General features: G+C 44.9%; 2 protein-coding genes across 7 annotated transcripts in view; one reads left to right on the top strand and one right to left on the bottom strand.

Annotated features, from left to right (window-relative positions):
• The first annotated feature begins 3,141 nt into the window (after positions 1 to 3,141).
• On the top strand, positions 3,142 to 4,312 carry TMDD1 (transmembrane and death domain 1). Its single transcript, XM_074270354.1, has one exon. The coding sequence runs from the start codon at positions 3,171 to 3,173 to the stop codon at positions 4,041 to 4,043; it is 873 nt and encodes a 290-aa protein (XP_074126455.1). The 5' UTR covers positions 3,142 to 3,170; the 3' UTR covers positions 4,044 to 4,312.
• A 1,472-nt stretch (positions 4,313 to 5,784) lies between these two features.
• The window catches only part of SCN8A (sodium voltage-gated channel alpha subunit 8), a 214,281-nt gene continuing 204,946 nt past the window's right edge, over positions 5,785 to 15,119 (bottom strand). For all 6 annotated transcript variants that reach the window (XM_074270347.1, XM_074270345.1, XM_074270346.1 and 3 more), the window contains 2 exons: positions 14,393 to 14,663; positions 5,785 to 12,646 (listed from right to left, as the gene is read on the bottom strand). In XM_074270347.1, the coding sequence (XP_074126448.1) occupies positions 11,499 to 12,646; positions 14,393 to 14,663 (1,419 nt within the window). In that variant the 3' untranslated portion in view covers positions 5,785 to 11,498. The remainder of the gene's footprint in view (positions 12,647 to 14,392; positions 14,664 to 15,119) is intronic.

Here is a 15,119-nt window from a genome sequence, read left to right on the forward strand (position 1 = left end):
ATACCATTTTGGGCCACAGAAAGTCCTGAAAGACCATTGATTGACTGCATCATAAGATCTGTATTTGGAAATGTTATTGAGTCAAGTTCACGAGGATTCTTGAGCACCTGCTATATAATAAAAAAAATAGCTAGTATTTATAAAAATGCTATACAAATATTTGACCCTCACAATTATTCTGAAATAAAGGCTATTATATTATCTCAGTTTTGCAGATGAGGAAATAAGTGGGCAGAGGTTACATGAATTTGAACACAAGTCTTCCCAATTACAATTCTTGTGCTCTATCCATTAAACTCCCTAGTTGATATCAATCAAACTTTTTATTAAGTGCTTATTGTATACACATTAGCACTTTAGGTCCTTTTCTCTTGTAACTGGGGAAGCAATATTGGAGTTATCCAGGATAACTTTGCTCGGGCATATCCTTTATCCATATAAATTTTTATTTTCTTTAACTGTCCACTGAGAGGTCAGACTCTATTTTCTCCCTTTCAGCCTATGGTTCCTAATGTAGTATGAAATGTGCTAAATTATGTAGTCCAGCCTATGAATTCAAGACTGAGTTCTGAGGGGGAGGCTAATGAGAGCCCGGCCAGTTGTAGAGAGCTTCTTGGAGGAGGTGGGACCTAAGTAAACCTTTTAGGATAAGTGGTATTTAAATAATAGTGAGAGAAGCAGGCCCGGTGTGGAGTCGCAGAATGTCAAAATTGGAAGGTACTTTAGTGATCAGGTCCCATTACAGATAAGGCTCAGAGATGTTTCAGTTTGCTTAGTTTCTTTTGCAATAACAGATCCTGGATTAATATCAGTATCCCTTCCACTCCATCACAAGAAATCCTGACTATGTGCCTGTGAATACTCTCCGGATTCATCTCTCCTTTGTGGCTGTGTGGGTATTGAGTGGTTAAGGGTTTCTCTGTGTGAATGGAGTTCTGTGAATCGTGCATAAAACTGCACACACAGGTGTGGCTGTTTCTCTGGTATTTTATTTTATTGGGATTACTAGGCCTGCATGTCTTACTTTTTTTGTACATTTGGGTGTGAGGGCACATTTCTATATGAAAGAGAGGTGGCCCTGTGTCTTTATGTCTGTACATACTCACAGCCTCCATCCTCCCCATGGATCATGGTATAGCTCTTGATTCACCTCCTGCACTGGGTAGACAGACCCTCCTCTCCCTCTGCCCACAATAGCCAGCTGATCTAAGCCTGCTAAGGGAAGTCCCTCTCTCTCCACATCTCTTCTCCTTTCTTCCCAGGGGAAGGAGGGAGGACAGGCTCACTTTTGTCCAAAGGCATTCACCAGCTCGGTCCTGAATAGGCGAGCCGGAGAGAAAAGGGAGGGAAGAAAAGGAGGAAGAGCAGAGGTCAAGGGGCTATATAGGCTGGCTACTAAATTTGCACCTGAAAGGGATCTTAGGGATAATTTATTCCAAATCATTTATAGACATGGATGAAATTTTGTGCTTTTCATTTTTGGAAAAGGGAGTATGCCTATGAAAAGCTGAGTGGAAACTGCTGATTTATAAAGTGCTTTGAGATCCCATGGGACACCATTTGTTGAATCCTATGCTATCCACAAGGCTGAAGTTGTCCAGGTTTGAACTGATGTAAGAATGTCCATCATTGGGGATGGTGGGGACAGCAGGGGGGTAGAAGAACTTTATTTAAGAAACAAATGAACCCCGAAACAATTTGGAAGAATCAAGGATTCTGGGAAGGTCCTGCCTGATGCCCCGGGGTAATAGATGTTGGGCCGAGCTAAATCTGTGGAACCCCGGCCTAAGACTGCACCTCCACCCTGTACCCCGACTGTGTCGTCCATCTCACAGAGACCTCTTTGCCATCTCTCTTCGGTGGGGAAGCTCTAATGAAAACATGGGATGAGGCTACAAGAAAATAAGGCAACAATCTCAAAAGCCCCAAACCGTGGAAGTAAGGATAACTGAATTTCAGAGGAGAGGTTTTTGACAACTGAAAAAATGATAAGTAATAGCTAGTATTTATAAAAGTGCTAAATGCCATGTAAAGATGGGACAATCGGGGGAGGGAATTGAAACCTCTGTCTCGGAGTCCTTTCCTTGCTACACCACATAACTATGGAGGCCACAGGTAGAGGATGGAAGGCCCAGCCTCAGGAGATTGGCACACTTGTAAGTCTTTGTCCTCAAGAGGTTTTACCTAAGAGAAAGTCTGGTTATGATGGAATGAGATTTAGGAGACAGGCCGAAATCCCCTCTTAGATACTTGTATGCTGTGATCATGGGAAACTTAGTTTATCTTTAAAATGGGTGTAATAATTTCCATACGATCTATTTCCCAGAGGGCTTGTCAGGGAATTCTGTAAAAATGTATTGCCTACTGTGTAATAGGCAGAGATGATCCTGGGAATTATTTGTGTATCCAGTAATTACTGATCCCGATTCCTGCCTGCAGAATATGGGACTGCAGAAGAAAGGCATTAGGAAAAATGACTTGGTCCCATCTCTGCATAGACACTTAATTCTTTTTGATATACAGATGCCATGGAATCTGACCCCTGCAGTCCTAAAAGGCAGGGGGAAAGATGGCTCCTTTATCTCTCTCCCCCTTCCAACCCCCCCCCCAACTCATAAAAAAAAAATCCAACTAAATTTCACTATTGTTGATTGGATGCGGTCTCCAGGGCTCTGAGTGCAAGAGAGGAAAGGGGGAATGGCTTGAGAGTCTGCGGATTGGCTTCGTCTAGTTCTGCCCTTAGATTCATTGTGCTTCCCCTCTCCTGACGAGTTTCCTCACGGAAAGAAGGAGGAAATGGGATTAAATTCCATCCCAGGTCTCTTCCGAGCTCCGAGGGTTCTGTATTTTGTCTGGGGAAACGTTAAGGGAAGGGAGAGACGGGCAAGGCAGGGGTGCAAGAAAATGGGATTGGCACAAAAATGATTATTGTGTAAAGTGCATTGAGATTTCGGGGAACACTCCCAAAGGATCCAAGAGTGTCCCCAAACGTAGCCCTGGCTGCGGCTGAAAAGTTGTAACCAGGATACTTCCTGCTGGTGAGAATGGTGTATGTCTCGAGGGGGGCCCTTCCCATTGGCCCTCTGGGTTCGAATCCTTCTCCTCCCCCCTCTTGCCCCCCCCCCCCCCCCCCCGGCCCTTGGGTTCCAGAGCGCTGGCCCGTTGGGGTCATGGCGGTGCGGAGATGGGCTCGGGCTGCGGTCTTGGCGTTAGTCTGGGGGCTGTGTGCGCGGACGCTGGGGCCGGCTGCGGCCGAGGATGCCATGGGCCCTCACATGGCCGTCCGTCTGGTCGAGATGCTGACCCCGGAGGAGTGCCAGCAGTTCCGAGCCCTCCTGGAGGCGCCCGAGCCGGACCCGGAGGCTGAGCTGGCCCGACTGTCGGAGGACCGGAGGCCGCCGGACCAAGAGTCGGGGGGAAGCCGGCGGCGGCGGCGGCGGCGGCGGCGGCACGAACCGGAGCAGGAGCCGCTCGCCTCGGGCAGCGGCTGCCGGGAGGAGCTGGCCGGCTGGCTGGAGGCCAAGGCGCCGGCCCTGGCGTGGGACCGGGTGGCCCGGGCGCTGCGGCGCTGCGGGCGCCCGGACGTGGCTCGGGAGCTGGCCAAGAGCCTGCACCAGGAAGCCACCCTGGAGCTGCGCAAATTCGCTGTCCCCTACCAGAAAGCGGCGGCGGCCCAGCCGTCCACCGCGCAGCCCCTGCAGCCCCTGCAGCCCCTGCAGCCCCGCGCCGTCCCTTCCGACTGGGAAGCCGGGGACGTCTGGGATGCTCTGGAGCTGGTCGTGGAGAGGCTGCCCCAGGCCCCGTACCCACGCGGTTCCGCTGCCTGGTGGGCCCGGCCCCTGGGTCTCGGCTTCCTCAGCGGCTTCATGGGCGCCTTCGGCTTGGGGATACTGATCATCCTCCTGGCGCTGTGGATTTCCGGGGGCGATGGAGCTGAGAACCGGGACGGAGAGTATGGCCCCGAGACCCCCAGCTTAGTGTCTGTGCCCCTCCTGAGGCCCAGCGGGTCCCACTGCCTGTGGGAAATCAAAACTCTTCCTTAAGAAGGGTCCGCATCATCTCTTAGGTGGCCCAGAGCTGAAGGGCCGCAGCCCTGGATTGTAAGAGCAAGATAGCGAGGGAAAATTTTGGTTTTATGATTCTTAGTTTCCCAATCTGTAAAACAGAGAAAAGTGTTTCTAACCAGACACCAAATAGTGGTAGGAGGTTTCAAACTTGGACAAATACAAAATAATCACACACACAACACAAAACACACACAAATAGCACATGATGGTGTCTCGGAAATAAACCTCTCAAAAACAATATACAAGATGTTTATTTGTTTATTTTTAAAAGGGGGGTGGGGATAGAGCATGGCTTTGAAAAGACTTCTGGCTGAGAGACCTCATCTACTGTTAGATAGAATAGGTTATTTTCAATCGTCAATGCACTGATAAATCATCCAGACCTCAATTCTTTCTCCTTACTCATGTGAGGATATAAGGAAGTAATAGTCATTTATTTCAGCTCTTCCCCCATCCCAGTAAAAGCACTTTCAAAGGGGACCCAACAAATGTATAAAAACTTAAGTTGTTGTAGGCCAAGTTCAGGCTCAAGCAGGAAATGGGAGCAGGGAGAGCAGAAGGGATCACAACGAGGGTCCATTTCCCTCCCTCTAGAAGGAATGAGGATACTGGAGGTTTAGGGGGAGGGAGGGGAAGTCCACCTTCTGGGTGGACAGAGGAGGAGGCAGCAGGCAGAAAACGGAAGTACTTATAGCTATGTGGAGGAGGGTTATCTTGCCACAAGATAATCTAGGGAATTAGTATTTTGGATAGGGAATGAATTTCATTGGTATTGGGAACTAAGTGAGTGAGGAAATTCCCTCTACCAAAGAAAATGGACAATGTCTCTTGATAACAATCGTGGACAGGCTATCCAGGCTCACCCAAATAGTATGTATCAGAGGCAGGATTTGAACCCAAAGCTCCCATCACAATCACCTTGTGAGGAAGAAACTTGACCTATTTTACAGATGGGGAAACAAATGTGTTCATGGTCACACAGCTAAGTTGGTGACCCAGAGCCAGAATTAGAAACCATCTAATGATGGATAGGATTTTAAAGATGGGGGCCCATGTAGTCCAACCCCACTATTTTACAAAGAAGGAACTTGAAGCCCAGGAAAGGGAAATGAGTCAGGTGCTTAAGGTTTCACAGCAAGTTAGTAGCAGTCACAACACGAATCCAGAAATTCTTATTCCAAATTCCACTATGCCGTTTGTCCTGTGCTAGGTGGTGATGCTGTAATTCCTATTTTGCTGTCACTGTGGTAAATGTCAGTGTTTGGGGTGGAGTCCTCTATTTCCTTCCTTCACAGACTGGGCAAATCCTGGGAATTTGGGCAGCCTTTTGACTATAAATTTAGCATGATGAGAATTCTATTCCTGACCTTTTCCAAAGAGGCAAACAGGCAGATTATTGAGTATACTTGTGTGTGTGTGTGTGTGACTGAATGCTTAGGAGTGTCTATTCTCAGTCAGTTCATCAGAAGTTGGCTCAGTCTAAGGGACCAAGGCCAATTTAGCCCATACCCATCTCATCCCACGGGGTCGTTTCTCACCTGGAGATCTCGGCAAACTTCTAGGTGGGCTCAGGAATGAACCAGACTCCTCTCAGTAATCCCTGATTGGAATCTCTCCTTCCCTCCCTCCAAAGCTGGGCTAAAAGGACTCTGCTGAGGGAGATGGAGATTGACAGCAATGAGAGAATGACAGGCCGATCCAAGAGGAGAGTTGAAAACAAGATTGACGTAACCCTTTATTGCAAATTCTAAAGTAAAAAGATGTACAGTACAAAGTAAAATCAAAATTTCAGACTATAATCTTCCAACCCACTATACATTCTCATGTCTCAAGCATGCCTGCCTTTATCCGAAGAAACGGAACAGGGAACAAGCCAAGGGGGTGGGGGAAGGAGATACAGCAAGGAAAACAATATAGACTGTCTAGTTATCACCAACTCTGGAAGCAAGTGAAAAGAAAGCCATTTTCTCGACCTGCTGTTCTGATGCTGAGAAGCGGGGGTGGTTGGAGCAGTGCAATTTAAAATGGCTCTCATAATAGCAGCATTTATGGTACTGTTTTCATCTTCCTCAGTTCAAGAATAGTAATAATAATACTTTTTTGCTCTTCCCTAGTGCCTTTGCCTCATGGACCTCAAAGCGCTTTACAGACATTTAGTTGAAGCCTCACAACACCCCTGTGAGGTAGGTCAGTATTATTATCCCCATTTTACAGATGGGGAAACTGAGGCACAGAGAGGTTAAGTGGCTTGCCTAAGGCCACAGAACGAGCCAGTGGCAGAAGCTGAGGATGGAATCCAGGAGTCCTGTTCCTTTGCTGAAACCACTGGGTCACACTCCCCTTTACCTACAAATGTTCCACACACACAGATACACATACACACGCGCGCGCACGCACACACACCACATGCACACCCATCCTGAACTTCTCAACCACCTCTATGTACAGCAGCAGCAGTGGGAGCCCCAGGAGATTGTTCTGACTTTGGGAAGAGCTTGGCTGGCTACCTTTTGAAAAAGCAAGACCAAGGCAACCAGGCGCTGAGTGATTTGTTCCATTCTGGTACAAACCTTGCATTCTCTCCCTAATCCTGACCTGATTTCCCCACTGTGCTGGCCAACTGGAGCCAATTCCTCAGGAGTGTGAGTAGGTGCAAGAGAGTGGGGTGAGGTTTCTGAAAATGGACAAAGCTTTTTGCAAAAAACTTTGGGCACTGGGAAAAAAGTAGGCAACATGGTTGAAGATGCTCAGGAGTTAAGTCCTAACTGATGGCAAACATTCCTCCATTGCAGGGCTTGGGGGCCAGGGAGGGAGGGGTGGCTGGGAGAAGAGAGCAAGAGTTGGCTTTGGGGATGGGTCCGACATCTACCTCCTTCCAAAACTGCAGCTTCCCAAGTTGAACAAAAAGCACTTGTTTTTGCTACTGCGTATTTCTGGACCAGAGATATGGCCTAAAAGAGGGGTGCCTTTCACCTGGCTGCTGTAGAGGATATGAATGGGAGTGATCTGTATTAAGAACCAACCCCACTTTGTCCAGCTGTAGAAGGAATGATGGCCAGGGGTCAGTGTATTGCATAGCAGGGGGGATGAGGAGGCTATTGGGAGCTGTGCCCACTGGAGAAGGTGTGTATGGAGAGGAAGATTTCTTCCTTATGTAATGGGAAAAGCAGTTGGGACCAAACCAGCAGGACCAACCCTAGTGACACTTTAGAGAAATTCAGCCAGGGGCTGAGATGATTTCCGGAGTTTCTGGGTCAAGATCCAATGTGGGCAAGGGAGGCTATGTACAATTGGTGGGAGGAGGCATCTGAGTCCAGGTCAAGTTTTTCCACTCCCATCTTCATATGCTCCTCCCCCTCAAAAACCAGAGCCTTCCAAGAGCCTTTCTGACTTCTCCCTCCCTTCCCAAATTCAACTTGCTAATAATTTCCCAGACCCAAACCAGAACTCAAGAACCGGGACAGTCAAGCAACAGACACACACCAAGACAAACTTCCCTTGTACAGTAAAAAGGGTAATTTTTATTATGTTTCCTTTTGGCTTATGATAGTGATGTATTTGATCACACCTGTCTTAGAGCAGCATTGGTCTCCATGCAGTCACTAATACACTCAGCTTTCATTATTGGTCTTTTACAGGCTTACAGTTGTTTCGGCAGAAAAAGAAAAGGACTTTGGGTAAAGTGACCCCAGGGGTTCTAACTTGGGGTCTGCTTAATTCTCCTACATGGACTCCCCATGCTAAACAGGGTGCATTCAGCAAGGATTGAGCGCAGCTCATCTGAATTGGATCAGTTTTTCTATCCTTCCCCCAACTCCCATCTTGCCCTCTGATTAGAATTCCTAAAGAGCAACCACAGTTGGAAGGAAAGAAGGGAAGTGGGGGGGGGGGGACAAGTGGTATGAATCCACCGACAACTGCAATGTCTGATGCTGCTGCTCGTGGCTTTGGCTTTGCTTTTTTAAATGGACAGCATCGTGTGTCTGTTTGCTTTTTTTGTCCTCTTTTAAAGGTGGATTCCCAAGTATAAATACTGCACCAAGGACCTGGCTACAAAAAATAAATATTTATATTATATTTATATATCTATATATATATATATATATGCGCGCAGTGGTACTGTGGATGCTGCTGCTTTCCTGATTGGCATTTTTAGTTTTTGGCAAAATACTGCCACTCACCTGCCTAGGGAAAACATACAAAAATGTCAGTAGTAGTTCTTTCAGTTCAGTGCCCATTCTCTGTGGGTGTAAACTGCTGGTGATGGTGTCATTTGCTACCAAAAGGAGTGTGGGGTGGAGGTGGGTGATTAGGTAAGGGCAACAAGGGTCAGAAGAGTTATTATTTCTTTCTTAAAAAAAAAAACAGAAAAAAAGATGAAAATTCAAATGACAGAGGGAATGACCTATTCCCTGGGAAGCTGGTGGAGGGATGTCAGATACCAAGGCCCACGTGGTACTAAGGAGGAAGCTTGTTGGATTGGGAATGGGAAATTTGGGCAAGGGAAAAAAAAAGTCAAATTTCAGAAAAAATCTCATTATTATGCTTTAGTAGCTTAATGACATCATTAGTGTGAGCACTCCATGTACCCGCCATGCTGGATATTACAACTCTGTTGCCCACCTCAAGACCTAAGAACAATTATGAAGTTTAGCCAAATCTTGCATAGAAGTGGTTAGAATTTATTGCACATTGGAACAAAAATAAACTTTTTTTTTTTTGTCATTTTGGAAAAGACCATTAGCAATAAAAAATTTTTTGTCTGTCTGGTTTGGAGATGTACATTGGCTGACAGCATCTAAGACCTAAGAAGAAAGAAAAGTATAAAAAATAAAAATAAACATGACAATGGCATAAGCCAGAAGCCATTTCCTATTTAATTTAGTTACTCTTTTGTATTTACAAAAGGCATGCCAGTAAAATAAAATGATGATATATTACAGTATTTATAATTCTCTTAAAAAGTTTAACCACACGTCTCAGCTTTTGTGCTGTTTACAATGGAGCCTGTACATATGTATGTAACTATACAACCTAGCAGTAGGGAGGATAACTGGCAGGTAAAAATGACTTCCTATTCTTGTGTCTGATATCATAAGACAGACAGCTCTGTTGATGACACTGCTGGAACTGGCCTAGAAAAACTGAATGGAGCTGGCTTACTCCCTCAATCACCACTTAAGTCCAGACTGATAAAGAGCTTGGTTTACTGATTGGCTGTGATTTGGTCTATGCAAAACAAGCCAGTTAAACTGTGAAATGACAACCTAAGTGTTTCTATTGCAAGGCAGGTTGGTGTATATGTTTTGGAGGGATTTTTCCCCTTTTTATGGTTCTAGAAGGTTATATTTGATTTGGTCCACGTTCTAACATCTCTCTCTCTCTCTCCTTTTCTCTCTCTCTCTCTCTTTTTCTCTTCCTTTCTCTCTCCTTCTTTCTCTCTCTCCCTCTCTCTCTCCTTCCTCCCTCTCTCTCCCTCTCTCTCTCTTTCCTTTCTCCCTCTCTCTTTCTCTCCCTCCCTTTCCCCCTCCCTCTCTCCTTTCTCGCTCTCCTTCCTCTCTCTCTTTCTCTCACTCTCTCTCTCTCTTCTTTCACTGGCACTTGGCTGCAGCATCTCAGTTTGAAAATCAAAAGTCAGCACAATGAGAAACCACTGGACTGAAACATTCCTTCCTTAAACAGGAAATGGAAAGAGATAGTTTTTGAGGGGGAATTCATTCTATGGGCAAAGTCACCCTGCCCTAAAATTACACACCAATGGAAGTGGACAGCAGGGATAGAGAACTAAATGGACAACAAAACTGGAAAATATGCTGGGAGAAATTAGAGCTTTCTGGAATATGATTATGAAATCCCTTCCTCATCAAGAGCATTGTAGAGAAGAAACCAAACAAAAGAAAATGAAAAGGTGGCTCTGTCTCCACCTTGGGACTTTTCAACTACTGCTGTACCACAAAGGTTAGTGACATCCCTGACAGTTCTATTGCTTCTGTCCATCCCATTCCAAGGAGGCCAGGGAGAACCCCTGACTGGCGGAAAATGTTATGAAAGCAAAGAAAGGTCATACGGAGAGCCAGGCTGTATAGACCACCCCACTGCAGAAGAGCCAAAAGACCAGGATAGAATATCTGAAACTCCCCCTCCCCCTATCTTTTTCTTCTGGAGAAAGCAAGAATGCAGGACATGATGCTAAGTGAAGTGAGCATTCCTTAACCCCCAACCAAAGGTTGGTTCAAGTTCCCCAAGTTACCAAGAGATAAAAGTGCTATTTTCCAATAGCACTTATCTCAATCCAAAATAATGCCTCTTCTCCAGTGCAAAGGCTGAATAATCATTGTAAATATTGCAAGATACAAATGAACTGGTTTTGTTTGTTTCTGTAAGCCCTAGGATTTGGTTTTACAGTGATGGTTTTTAATACAAGCCATTCGGTGTCAGTATCCCCAAGAATAGGGCATACATAGAGCAGCATTTAAGAGTTCATGTTTTACATGTGCAACAATGGCTGTATGTCAGAAATGCTGATTGAACATACAAACAAAAAATGATTTGGTCTGCTTTTGGTTTGGTTGGTTGGCTTTGTTTTGTTTACCTGGGAAGTGCTGATAAGGAATTATAGTGGGCATGGACATCTTACTGTTTTCTCCCAATACAGTGACTGGTGCAGGGCTGGATCTTGTCCCAAGGATGACCCAGGGCAGGGGACAGGCCATTAGTGTCCTGTGGTGTATGGTTCTCATGCATGACTTCTGATCACAGCATGCCATCATGCAAATCATTTCTACGCATTGAACGAGCACAATGTTTGGAATTGGCCTGAGCAAGTCCTCCTCAGCCTGAAGAAACCTGGTTATTTTTCCCCACCCACCTCCAAACCACGTGAAGCCCATGTAAAGAAGATGTGGTTAATACCAAAGAAACTGACAATTAAATGACATGGGCTAAATGTGTTTTCTTTCTTTCTTTCTTTTTTTAGCTGCTTAACTAATGTAGGAATGCAAATATTGTTTGCATGAACAAACAAACTTTTAAAGTGGTGCTTTCTGCTTCTGAGAATCAACAAAATGAGAAAATAAAACCCATTTGGCTGCAACGGAAATATGCTGGTCCCGGCAGCCTATTCACTGTGTCCTGTTTTTTTGTTTCCTCTTGGTTTTGTCCTAAAGTTGCATTGACTGATGTGAAAACATGCAGTAATCACCTGCCCGAGCATTAGGAAATCTGTGTGTCCATAGAGAAGGGTCCTTTTGCCTCTGGCAGGTCACTGCTCAAGACGCAACCTCGTTATATGGGAAGCGGACTATGTCTGGTATAGATCTCTGGGGAAGGGTCTCCACAGCCGTTCTGCACTGACAATAATCAGGAAGTTTGTAAACAATCTTTCACTTTCAAGTTTTAAATCTGTACAAGGTAGAATTTTTTGCTTTTTCTCTAACACTTGGATTCCCTGACCTCTTTTTGTCTTTTAGCTCTTTCCCTTCTTCCTTCCTCTGCGCGCTCTTGTTTCTCCTTTTCGGGCTTAGTTACACTGTCATAGGATGGGAGAGAGGCTGTCGAAGGGGTCCCCTCTTTCTTCTCCCGGTGCGTGACCCCGTTCTCCAGCTTATTGGAGGTTAGCTTTCGGCTGATGAAGCCTCGTCTGGCTAAATGTCCCCGATAGGCGCGCTGAAGGACCACTGCAGACACATCTTCCTGCTTGCGTCGCAGTGTGGTGGTGATGGGCTCATAAGACATTTTGGAAGGATTGGATGCTACAAACCTCTCTTCCATCTGCTGCCGAAGGACATCCAGCTCTCCACTGTCCCCAAGGACCCTCTTGGTAAAGGCAAAAAGGATGTCCAGGCAGTGGATGCGATCCCCACTTACCATTGGCAGATCCATGGCAATGAGTTCAATGGTGTTGGGCTTTGGGACACGGAGCGGGTGCTCTAAAGCATCAGCAAAGTCTGCCAGTTTACAATACTCAATGAATTGGGTGGCATCAGGGTCAAATTTCTCCCAAATCTCATAGAAGGTCTCAAAGTCATCCTCACTCAGAGGGTCTGCGCTCTCTTCTGTGGCCACACTGAAGTTCTCCAAAATAATGGCAATATACATATTCACCACAATTAGGAAGGAGATGATGATATAGCTGACAAAGAAGAAGATCCCCACGGAAGGGTTCCCACAATCTCCCTTAAAGCCGCTACCTGGGTGCTCCTTGTCCAGGCTACAATCAGGCGGGCGGTTCAGTATGGGCAGCAGGAGACCATCCCAGCCGGCTGAGGTGGTGATCTGGAACAGGCAGATCATGCTATTGCCAAACGTCTCAAAGTTGAACATGTCATCAATGCCAGCTTCGTGTTTGACATAGGCAAAGTTAGACATCCCAAAGATGGAGAAGATGAACATGACCAAGAACAGCAAAAGGCCAATATTGAAAAGGGCTGGCAAGGACATCATTAAGGCAAAGAGAAGGGTACGGATCCCTTTGGCTCCTTTGATAAGACGCAAGATGCGTCCGATTCGGGCCAATCGGATGACTCGGAATAGAGTTGGGGACACAAAATATTTCTCTATTATATCAGCTAGGAACATTCCTAGGGAAAAAAGGGTAGAAGATAAGTCAGACTATGGACACAATCTAGCCCTGATCTCCCTGCCCAAGCTTCTTTAGCCTCAAGAAAACCATGGTTAATTTATAAGCCCAATTCCTCATGTCAGTCATATTCCCCAATTTCTCCAGGTTAAAAATTATAAGACAACTATATTAAATGTGCCAAGTGCCTTTCCTACAAGGAGTTTGAAATAAACATCAAGTTAAGTATCTCCTTTATATTTATAACATCCTTGAAAGACAAGAACTTAAGAGAATGGAAAGGCATCCTCAGGGTTCCAAGGTCTAGGTCCTATATAGACTAGATTCTTATAACTAAAGTCTCAACACAGTACTCCAGTGAAAAGTAAAAAATGTCCTCATGTTCTCAAAAGACACAGATAGACTGACAAAACGTGCAGGCCGAGTCTTTTTCCCTTTATGATTCAGCCTGGATAAAACTCTTGACTGCAGTTCTATAGTGGCCTACTTAACTAAAGTGTGATGGCAGAGAAGAAACATGAGATGGTAAAAAAAAGTCGAAACATAAACATATATGGGAAAAAGTTTCCAAAGAATTTTGTCACAGAAGGTGATGTTATTTTTTATTTCTTTCAATGATCAAATAAATAGGAAAAAGCTTTAACTGGGATGAGACAGTATAAATGAGAACAACTCTACCAAGAAACTGAATACTGAAATGTGCTAATGAGGCCAGGTGTGGAATTCCCTTCCTCAAGAGGGTTAAAAACAAGAGAACCTCTCTTTTAGGAATGTTCTGGGAAAAGGAGCTGGATTGAGTGATCTCTCCTGATTTCTTCTAGTCTAAGATTGTGTGTTGTATTCAAGAAGGCTGGATATTATCTAAAGCCAACAAGGAATAATCTCACTGCCCACAGCTTAAATCCAAAATTTCTCCTGAATTTTTGTTGTTGTTGTTCTTTTTACCATGGGCAATCTATTACTCTGTCATGCCTACGGCATTTATGTGGTGTCTAGTCATCAGGAGTCAGTTCAAATTGGATTTAGATTTTCAGGGAAGAGAGAGGCCAAAATTGGAGAAGCAAACTAGCTTTGAAGTTAACAAAGGAGGCAGATGCAGAATTATAGCACCCATTGTTGTTTCTAAGACAGAATTACTTGTACTTAGAGCTACCAGGAGGGGATGGGGTAAGGAATAATGGTCAATAGTCCCCAAAGTTCCCCATTCGTGAGATATGACAGCAAGTAGTCCCACTTCACATGTCAGTTTCTCTTTTCTCAGCAGGACACCAGGAAAACTCTCAAATATCTTCCAGGATTCAAGGCCATGTCTGAACTGAACCAGAGTAGCTACCCCTTCTTGTTCTAGTGAAAATTTCCAGTCTGCATCATCTAGCTCCTTATACTTCAAACATGAGTATAAAGCCACCTACTCCAAGAACTTTTTTCTGGATTTTCCTCACCATTAAACCTAAAAATCTCTGACTAGGTTTTCTCTCTTCACATTTTCCTCATTATTTTAAACAAATATTTTGATGATGATTATGTCTATTTTTCCTTTCCTATTAGACTGTGATGTTCTTTGACAGTAAGGATCAAGTCTTTTTTCCTTACATCTAAAGTCTAATACATAGCATAGCCATCTCTCTCCTGATGTTCATGAGTGTCTTGTTGATTAAAAGTAGTATGAATGTTTGTGGGCTGGGAGGGTAATCCATTCTGCCCCCACAATGCCAGAAGCCCTCCCATCTTGGTCCCTCTGGCTCACCAACGATAGAGAGGATGACCACCACAAAGTCAAAGATGTTCCAGCCAATGGTAAAGTAGTAGTGCCGTAAAGCAAACATCTTGAGCACACACTCGCATGTGAAGAAGATGACAAAAACCAGGTTGATCCAATACAGGATGTTCTCCATCTGCTTGCTCTGAGTGTCTGTCTCCACCATCATCGTCACCATGTTGAGGCAAATGAGCATCATGATCACGATGTCAAAAGCTTGCTGAGTTACAAAATCAAAGACGACACCCTGTATATTGTTCTGAGGAGATATGTAGAAGAAGACAAAGATTTAGGAGTATTTTCTCCAGCAAAGGAAGCATCCAACTAACAGAGGAAGTACTGGTCACCCTACTCTACTGACCCAGCAGCTTTCCCTTTTCTTGTGCAGTGGTCTGCTCTGATATCCTGCTGGAAGCAAAATAGTTTTGAAGTTAACAGAGGAGGCAGATGCAGAATTACAGCATCCATTATTGTTCCTAAGAGTTCCTATAAGTACCTTGCTGGTACTTATAGCTACCAGGAGGGGATGGAGTAAGAAATAATGGTCAATAGTTCCCAAAGTTCCCCGTTCATGAGGAATGACAGCAAGTAGTCTTTATGCCTGCCTTGTCTGATAGAGATTTGTCTGCAAAAGCTTCTTTTGTGCTCATGGATCTCATTCATGTTTCCCAAAATCTCAAGCAGAACTTCAGAATTGGAAAGGATTACCCCTCCC

The sequence above is a fragment of the Sminthopsis crassicaudata genome, chromosome 5 (assembly GCF_048593235.1).
Source record: "Sminthopsis crassicaudata isolate SCR6 chromosome 5, ASM4859323v1, whole genome shotgun sequence".
Classification (NCBI taxonomy): Eukaryota; Metazoa; Chordata; class Mammalia; order Dasyuromorphia; family Dasyuridae; genus Sminthopsis; species Sminthopsis crassicaudata.